Below are 10,198 nucleotides of genomic sequence, written 5' to 3'. Positions count from 1 at the left end.
ACAATGAGATACCATCTCACCCCGGCATTACTGGCACGAATCAAAAACACTGGAAATAACAAATGTTGGAGGGGCTGCGGGGAGATCGGAACTCATTTCCTTCCTGCCCTTCCACCTCCCAGAGCAGGTGGCCAGGACTGGCCCAAAGCACCATTGTGCCTGAGCTTCTTGGAAAGCCTCTGAACCCCCACTGACCACGGAACCCAGACAAGTAGGGAAAGGAAGGAGCCCGGAAAGAGGACAGCTGTGGAGTGGACCTTCCACCCATCCAAGATGTAGGGAGACAGGCTGGGAGGCTCTGCTCCCTCAGCTTTGTATGTCAAATCAGGGGTCTGTTCCCCATGGGCCAGCCAGCTGCCCTAACACCACCATGTCCACAACCTTCTGTCCTACTTCTCCGGCATCTTCGTAACCTCTGCCACAAAACCACATACAGCAAATACAGGTACCCAGACCTCTGCCTCCATCCAGCTGTCCCTCTCCTCCATGGGTCCAGCCCCCTCAGGGTCTTGCCAAGATGGTGGCACCCACAGCCCTCTTCCTAGAACTCTCATCCCTGTACTCACTTCTTGGCGCCATGACTCCTCAGACGACCCACACCCAGGATGGGAGTGGAGAGCAGCTGGGCAGCAGGGGCCAGGGCAGCACAGCCCAGACGGAAGTCTCCAGTGGGAGTGCCTGCAGAACAGAAGTCAGCCTTCTCAGGAGCCCCACCTTCTCCTCTGTGTGGGGAAGAGCCTCAGCAAATTTCCGGTTTGCCCGGATCTTTGTAGAATGCCAGAACATTACTCCTAACAGCATGACCCAGATACGTCTGCCAGTTCCCGAGACTGGCTATTGAGATCCCATTATTAGCCAGCATAGCAACAGTATTTTACCCCACACCTCCTGCTGTTAGGGTCACCTGGCCTTGCTCAGCCCCAACCCAGGAGGCTTGGCCCCTGCTGACGTCTCCAAGCCCAGCTCACCCTCCCTACTCCCTGTGCCTCACCTGTGCCCCCAACATGGAGCTACTTTCCATCACAGCTGACACAGGGCCTCCCCATCCACCACCAGGTCACGGACACTTCCCAGATCTTACTGGAAGTAGCTGCATAGGTCCAGCTCACTATTATTACTCTCCATTGCTAACCTCCGCATTGTCTCATGATCTTGTTTGCCCCCCCCCCCATTCCAGTTACTATAGAAAGTTTAAGATTAACCAATTTTCCTCCTTGGAGTGTGGAAAACAAGTAATAATGATCTAGGAATGAAAAACCAAACAAAGTACCCATCTTGCGACAAGAAAACCAGGAAGTCTCCAGATAACCCTCAAGAATACCAGTAAAAACTCATCTGAGATGTAACTACCTCCAGGGGGAACTAACACAAACTTCTAGGATCCATAATCTTGTCCCTAGAAAGCCTTCAGCCAATCTCCAGTAGGGAAGATGGGTTTTTGGAGGAATCTATTCCCGTCTGTCTCTTATATATCAATATGTAATAAAACTCTTGCTGCTTACCTCACCCTCAGAATTGGCTATTGAGGCAGGCGGCTCCAATCCACGTTATTGCCGTAACATTACCATGGATGCATGGAGTGGGGACACCCTAGAGGGAGAGTTTCTGGTCCCAGAGATTTCTGAGACACCCGGCTGAAGATAAGCTTAAATAAAGGCATTGGTGGCGGTTGCTTCTGAAAGATCATCATCTTCATCTTTAAGGGAGGTACCCAGGTGCCCGGAGGCCCATCTAGGGTATGGGTATGTCAGGGTCCATGGGCCCCACTTAGAAATTGAACATGGTGCACCTGAGAGGAAGGGAAGGCGGGGGGCATCCCACCAGGCCAAGGTGGGGGTAGAAAACAGGACAGGAGGAGCCTGGGCCTTTTCTCCTCCCCTTTGGTCTCCAGATCCTGTACCCATCCAGCCCCAAATATTGCCCCAGACACTGAGGATGAACAACTGGGTCCTTTCTGCTCAGCATCCCAAGGGTACCTTGGCCTTTGAAGGGCCTGGGAATGGGTCTGTGAGTGAGGAGCCTCCACTGCACCTCGAGCCTGGGGCAGCAGGACATGGGAAAGGGATGCCTGTGTGTGCAACTGCAGGCTGGTCATGAAGAGTAGGGCAAGGTTGGTAGCAGCTGGAGTTAGGGTGAGGAACACCTGAGTGGCACGGAGTAGCTGAAGAATAACAGGGAGAGGTGACCAGCAGAGGAAGGGACAGAGCTTGCTAATGACTCTTATGGGACAAAAGTTACAAGGGCAGGCCTGTAGGTAGGGCAGAGCAGATGGAACTGGAATCAAGCAAAAAGCAGACAACGTGTTCTGTGTTCATCTGGCAAGGAGCCCAACCATGTGGCTACGGCCATGCTGTTGCTCTGATTTGTCCCCTAAAACTTCCTTTCGCCTTCTGCTTTCTGTGAGTTTGTGTGTGAGTGTATGTAAGTCCTTGGATGCTAACCCAAAGGTTGGTGGTTTGAACACACCCAGTGGCTCTGCTCTGCTTCTGTAAACATTTTAAAAAACAAACAAAACCCATTGCTGTGGGGTTGATTCTGACTCATAGCAACCCTATAGGACAGAGTAGAACTGCCCCATAGGGTTTCCAAGGCTGTAATCTTTATGGAAGCGGACTGCCACGTCTTCCTCCTTCAGAGCAGCTGGTGGATTGAACCACCAACCTTTTGGTTAGCAGTTGAGTGCTTTAGCCATTGTGCCACTGGGACTCCTTTCTGGTGCCATACTGGGGAAGAAAAAAGGTGAGAAACACTGCTGTAAGAAGTACAAAAAGACAGAACCCCACATGAAGGGTGCCTTAGGGGAAAAAGACTCCAGAATCAAATTTAATTAAAAGAGATTTTTATTAAGCCAAGGCAAAGACAATCATTGCAATGAGGGATCTGCTGGTGTGCACTGGGCACAAGAGACTAACAGAATCCACTGAATCACAATTAGGGACTTTCTAATATAATATTACAGACGGAAATTAAGTTAAGAAAAAAATCTTATTATTCATTAATACATCATTGTCGAAGGTGGGAAACATAACATATGGGAATACATGATTGGTTTAAGGAGTCTGTTGGCTAGATACCATTCAGTTACTATGGGGAAGTTTCCTTGGGAATGACTAAGCAGCATTTGTTCTTGGCTTAGTGACTTGCAAGGAGTTCTCAAGTCAGTCACAAGAAAATTGCAATACTCTCCTTTTGAGAGTATAACTTCCTCGTAGCATAGCCTCTTTGTTGGTTAAGATAAGGTACCTGTCTTAGTCACTTAGTGCTGCTATAACTGAAATGCCCCAAGTGGATGGTTTTAACAAAGAGAAATTTATTTCTTCACAGTATAGTAGCCTAAAAGTCCAAATTCAGGGTGTCAGCTCAAGGGGAAGGCTTTCTGTTCCGTTGGCCTTCTCATCAATGTTCCCCTGGACTAGGGGCTTCTCCACCCAGGGACCCCAGGCCCAAAGGACGTGCTCTGCTCCCAGCACTGCTTTTTTGGTGGTATGTGGTTCCCGAGTCTCTCAGCTCACTTCTCTCTTTTATATCTCAAGCGATGGCCTCAGGACACAGCTGAGCTTCCAGACTAAGACAGACTAGGAAGAAGGACCTGGCAGTCTCCTTCTGAAAAGAATTAGCCAGTGAAAATCTTATGAATAGCGGCAGAACATTGTCTGATACAGTGTCAGAAGATGAGCCCCCCAGGTTGGAAGGCACTCAAAAGACAACTGGGGACGAGCTGCCTCCTCAAAGTAGAGCCAACCTTAATGACATGGATGGAGTCAAGATTTTGGGACCTTCATTTCATGAAGTGGCACAACTCAAAATGAGAAGAAATAGCTGCAAACATCCGTTAATAATTGGAAAGTGGAATGTCTGCAGTATGAATCTAGGAAAATTGGAAATCATCAAAAATGAAATGGAACGCATAAACATTGATATCCTAGGCGTTAGTGAGCTGAAATGGACTGGTATTGGCCATTATCCAACAATCATATGGTCTACTATGCCGGGAATGACAACTTGAAGACAAATGGTGTTGCATTCATAACCAAAAAGAAGATTTCAAGATCTATCCTAAAGTACAACTCTATCAGTGATGGGACAATATCCATATGCCTACAAGGAAGGCCAGTTAATATGACTATTATTCAAATTTATGCACCAACCACTAAGGCTAAAGATGAAGAAATTGAAGATTTTTACCAGCTTCTGCAGTTTGAAATTGATCGAACATGCAATCAGGATGCATTGATAATTACTGGTGATTGGAATGCTAAAGTTGGAAACAAAGAAGAAGAATCGGTAGTTGGAAAATATGGCCTTGGTAATACAAAGATGCTGGAGATCGCATGACAGAATTTTTCAAGACCAACGAGTTCTGCATTGCAAATACCTTTTTTTCAACAACATAAACGGTGACTATACATGGGCCTCACCAGATGGAATACACAAGAATCAAATCGACTACATCTGTGGAAAAAGGCAATGGAAAAGCTCAATATCATCAGTGAGAACAAGGCCAGGGGCTGACTGCAGAACAGAGCATCAACTGCTCATATGCAAATTCTAGTTGCAACTGCAGAAAATTAGAACAAGTCCAAGACAGCCAAAGTACGACCTTGAGTATACCCCACTTGAATTGAGAGACCATCTCAAGAACAGATTTGACCCACTGAACAATAATGACCAAAGACCAGACGAGTTGAGGAATAACATCAAAGACGTCATACATGAAGAAAGCAAGAGGTCATTAAAAAGACAGGAAAGAAAGAAAAGACCAAAATGGATGTCAGAAGAGACTCTGAAACTTGCTTTTGAATGTCAAGTAGCTAAAGCAAAAGGAAGAAATGAAGAAGTAAAAGAACTGAACAGAAGATTTCAAAGGGTAGCTCAAGAAGACAAAGTAAAGCATTATAATGACAGGCGCAAAGAGCTGGAGATAGGAAACCAAAAAGGAAGAACATACTCGGCATTCCTCAAGCTGAAAGAACTGAGGAAAAAATTTAAGCCTCAAGTTGCAATAGTGAAGGATTTTATGGGGAAAATATTAAACGATGCAGGAACCATCAAAAGAGATGGAAGGAATGCACAATCATTATACCAAAAATAGTTGGTCGAGGTTCAGCCATTTCAAGAGGTAGCATATGATTAGGAACCAATGGTGCTGAAGGAAGAAGTCCAAGCTGCACTGAAGGCATTGGTGAAAAACAAGGCTCCAGGGATTGACGGAATATCAATTGAGATGTTTCAACAAATGGATGCAGTGCTGGAAGTGCTCACTCGACTATGCCAAGAAATTTGGAAGAGAGCTACCTGGCCAACCGACTGGAAGAGATCCATATTTATGCCTATTCCCAAGAAAGGTGATCCAACCAAATGTGGAAATTATCGAACAACGTCATTAATATCACACACAAGTAAAATTTTGCTGAAGAGCATTCAAAAGCCGCTGCAGCAGTGTATCAACAGGGTACTGCCAGAAATTCAGGCCGGATTCAGAAGAGGATGTGGAACCAGGGATATCATTGCTGATGTTAGATGGATCCTGGCTGAAAGCAGAGAATACCAGAAAGATGTTTACCTGTGTTTTGTTGTCTATGCTAAGGCATTCGACTGTGTGGATCATAACAAATTATGGACAACATTGTGAAGAATGAGAATTCCAGAACACTTAAATGTGCTCTTTAGGAACCTGTACATAGATCAACAGGCAGTTGTTTAGACAGAACAAGAGGATAGTTTGTGATTTAAAGTTAGGAAAGGTGTGAGTCAGGGTTGTATCCTTTCACCATACCTATTCAATCGGTATGCTGAGCGAAGAATCCAAGAAGCTGGACTATACGAAAAAGAACAGGGCATCAGGATTAGAGGAAGACTCATTAACAACCGGTGATATGCAGTTGACACAACCTAGCTTGCTGAAAGCGAAGAGGACTTGAAGCACTTATAGCCTTTAGTATGGATTACACCTCAACATAAAGAAAACAAAAATCCTTACAACTGAACCAACAAGCAACATCATGATAAATGGAGAAAAGATTGAAGTTGTCAAGGATTTCATTTTACTTGGATCCACAATCAACACCCATGGAAGCAGAGTCAAGAAATCAAAAGACGTGTTGCAATGGGCAAATCTGCTGCAAACGACCTCTTCAAAGTGCTGAAAAGCAAAGATGTCACCTTGAACACTAAGGTGCCCCTGATCCAAGCCATGGTGTTTCAATCACCTCATATGCATGCGAAAGCTGGACAATGAATAAGGAAGATGAAGAATTGAGGGTTTTGAATTGTAGTATTGGTGAGGAACATTAAATATACCATGGACTGCCAAAAGAACGAACAGGTCTGTCTTGGAAGAAGTACAACCAGAATACTCCTTAGAAGCAAGGAAGGCAAGACTACGTCTTCTATACTTTGGACATGTTGTCAGGAGAGACTAGTCCCTGGAGAAGGACATCATGCTTGGTAAAGTAGAAGGTCAGTGAAAAAGAGGAAGGCCCTCAACGAGGTAGATTGACACAGTGGCTGCAACAATAGGCTCAAGCATAACAACGATTTTGAGGATGGCACAGGACTGGGCAGTGTTTTCTTCTGTTGTTCATAGGGTCGCTATGAGTTGGAGCCAATTAGAAGGCACCTAACAACAACAACATATCATTCCCTCATTTTGATCAAGGATTTAAAAGAACATCGTTTGATAACACTTATGGGCATGCTTTCTTCTACATGGGTTCTCGATATGTTGCTCCTAGGTGGTGGCTCAGCCTTCATGGTTTATACCTATCTTATTTCTGATGTTGAGTCTTTTTCTCCATAGTAGGGGATCACTGGTACCTTAGTTACCAGGCAGCTCTGTGTTTCTTCACCATCCTATGATCGAGCAGCTGTCTTCAGTGATCTTAATATGGGCCCTTTAGCATGGTCTGTATATATTAGATGGTGGCCTGTCCTGCTTCAGGCCTTTAAACTCATGACTTAGCTACTTAGTTGGATATTATCAGGTTCTTCACTGTGTGTCTTGTCTGGATTTTGTTACCTGGGAGGGTAGTGACTCAGAGACCTAGGCCAAATTGAAGGAATAGCTGACTTTTCATTGAAGCTAATAGAGGGTGTAGGATCCATCCACTATGTTATAAGAGTGAGTGGAGTCAATGTACATAAGTTGTTCCAGTGGTGGTAAACTTCTTAATTTGGATATGCAATTTAAAACACACTTAACAATTCTAATAACAATTACAATCAATATCTGGATAATCAATCCAGTTCGTAATAACTTTCTCAGCCATGACTCTATTCCTTTGGTAAGTAACCAGAAAAAGAAGTTACAGCCATAGGAAGAATGGTGTGAAGTCAAACTGTTTGTTGAAGTATTTTATGAATGTCTTTTTCCCTTTGTCCAGTGGTGTTAATTTAAGGGCAACAGAAGGTGTTTGTTATTAATTGAGCCAATCTGAAAAAAAAGTTCTCTTTTTAGGCCTCAGTGGTTATTACGAGGCATAGTAACAAAGAACTTAAGAAAGGCTTCATAATGGAGGAACATTGCCCAGAAGAAATAAACAAGAGCAACTAGCATACAAATGACTGAGAAACTAAACTATTGTTATTGTTGCTAGGTGCCGTCGAGGCAGTTTCATAGGAATCCTATGTACAATAGAATGAAACACTGCCCAGTCCTGTGCCAGCCTCACAATCATTGTTATGCTCGAGTCCATTGTTGCAGCCACTGTGTCAATCCATCTCATTGGAGTCTTCCTCTTTTTCACTGGCCCTCTACTTTACTAAGCATGATGTCCTTCTCCAGGTATCGGTCCCTCCTGACAACATGTCCAAAGTACGTGAGACAAAGTCTCATCATCCTCGCTTCCAAAGAGCATTCCGGATGTACTTTTTCCAAGACACATTTTGTTCGTTCTTCTGGCATTCCATGGTATATTCAATATTGTTCACCAACATGCTAATTCAAAGGCGTCAATTCTTCTTTGATCTTCTTTATTCCTTGCTTGACTCCGTTTATGTCATTAAAGTTGACTCTACTTTGAGGAAGCGGCTCTTCCCCAGTTGTATTTTGAGTGCCTTCCAACCTGAGGGATTCATTTTCTGGCACTATATCAGACAATGTTCTGCTGCTATTCATAAGGTTTTTACTGGCCAATTTTTTCAGAAGTAGACGGCTAGGTCCTTCTTCCTAGTCTGTCTTAGTCTGGAAGCTCCACTGAAACCTGTCAACCAAATGTTACCTTGCTGGTATTTGAAATACCAGTGGCAATGCTTCCAGTATCACAGCAACACGCAAGCCACCACAGTACGACAAACTGACAGACACGTGGTTTGAAACTAAAATATGGTCCTTTAAAGAAGGGCATGTGTGAGTAAACAATAATGAGTTCAGCAAATAACTTAATGATTATTAAAATACTAATAAGAAAAATATAAAGCAATGATTTTAGGTTAAAACACACAGAAAGGTTTACTACACAAATTTGTCTTATCAATTAATAAAAACTAATTGACAGAACAAAACTACTTTAAAAACAATAAGAGTTATGCACAAAGCAATAACTTCAAAAATATTCATTCACCAAAGGAAAGTTATTAGTCCATAGACCTTAAACACAGACAAAAGTATAGCAAATACTAGAAAAAGAAATATGCAAAGTCTGAGAATTGTATCTCTACTTTATATGGTCCGGTGTTTGGGAACAAAGGATAGGCCATAATCCCCGGTATTGTGTGGTTGCCCTCCATTTTGTGATTGATTTTCCTATATGTTGTAAATCCTAATCTATGCCTGTGGTTAATGAGGCAAGATTGGATTATTTTGAAGAGGATTAGGGTGGGACGTAACGCGCTTGCTCAGGTCTCATCCCTGATCCAAAGTAAAGGGAGTTTCCCTGGGGTGCGGCCTGCACCACCTTTGATCTTATAAGAGATAAAAGGAAAGGGAAGGGAGCAGAGTTGGGAACCTCATACCACCAAGAAAGCAGTGCTGGGAGCAAAACAGGACACTCTGGACTCCATCATATTCCTCTTGGATTCATGGGGAGAGTTTGAGGCCCGGGGGGAGACTGCCCCACTGTAGGGGTGGATGTTGTGCTGTTGTGTGCCTAGGAAACCCCGTGGGGCAGTTCGACTCTGTCCTATAGGGTCACTATGAGTCGGAATCCAAGTTGCTACTTGGAAGATTCCAAAGGAAACCATAATGATAAATCTGCCTCTTTGCAGGAGGCTGTTTCAAAACAAGCTAAACAAATTAAAGAATTACAGCGTCAGAGCTCTGTAACCTCAATGACTACCTACCTGGCAGCAGCCCCTATACCCTACCTTCCCAAAATGACTCCCTTACTTAAAATGGCTCCCGTTCCCAAAATGGTTCCCTTTCTCAAAGTGTTTCCTTTTCCCAAAATGGCTCCCTTTATAAAAATGGCTACCTTTCCCAAAGAGACTTTCTTTCCCAGCCTCTGACATCCAGCTCCCCACCTTTCCCTCTGCCCTTTCCTGCAGCTACTCCCCTGTACCCCTCCTTACTGACCCACTCTACAGAAAATCCCCTTACTGAACCTCCATATTATCCCAGGGAACCTCTAGAAGACGTAAAACCCGTTTGTGAAATGCCTTTTTAAAATTAAATATCCTGAAGAGGCTCGGAAGTCACACACATTACTTTTGAGCCCTGGTGGTGCAGTGGTTAAGAGCTTGACTGCTAACTGAAAGTTCGACAGTTCAAATCCACCAGCTGCTCCTTGGAAACCTTATGGGGCAGTTCTACTCTGTCCTGTGGGGTCACTAAGAGTCGGAATCCACTCCACCGCAATGGGTGGTTTTTTTGTTTTTGTTTTTGTTTTTTGTCAAAAGTGGAACTTCATGCCATTGTTAAGGAATTTCCCAGCCCTTGTAAAGAGCCTTAAAAATTCACTCAAGAATTTCGAATCTTGGCTGATACCTACAAACTTGGCCTGGCAGATTTTTATAATTTAATAAATTCACTGATAGGGCCAGGTGACACTCAACGGTGGTTGGAAAAGGCCTGATGGAAACCTCCTACAGAATCCTTAACCTCCAGTGTGGGTATATATGCCATTTAAACATGGCTGCACTATTGACAACTGCAGCCCCCACAGGCTGCATGCCTGGCTCCAACATGTCGAGACTTATCCGGATGTGTTCTCCCAAACCTATTGTCCCTTTACTGATTGACTTGTTTACCTGAATTCCTTCT

The 10,198-nt window shown here is 44.0% G+C and overlaps 1 protein-coding gene across 1 annotated transcript in view; it reads right to left on the bottom strand.

Moving 5' to 3' along the window:
* Window positions 1–10,198, bottom strand: part of LOC101351903 (histo-blood group ABO system transferase 2-like) — a 42,338-nt gene that overhangs the window by 24,476 nt on the left and 7,664 nt on the right. Inside the window, 1 exon segment of the mRNA XM_023742653.1 lies at window positions 567–722. Coding sequence (XP_023598421.1) covers window positions 567–722 — 156 coding nt within the window.

Source organism: Trichechus manatus, unplaced genomic scaffold (assembly GCF_000243295.1).
Source record: "Trichechus manatus latirostris isolate Lorelei unplaced genomic scaffold, TriManLat1.0 scaffold00214, whole genome shotgun sequence".
NCBI lineage: Eukaryota > Metazoa > Chordata > Mammalia > Sirenia > Trichechidae > Trichechus > Trichechus manatus.
Note: the sequence above shows the minus strand (reverse complement) of the source record. Positions and strands in the feature narration are given on the sequence as shown.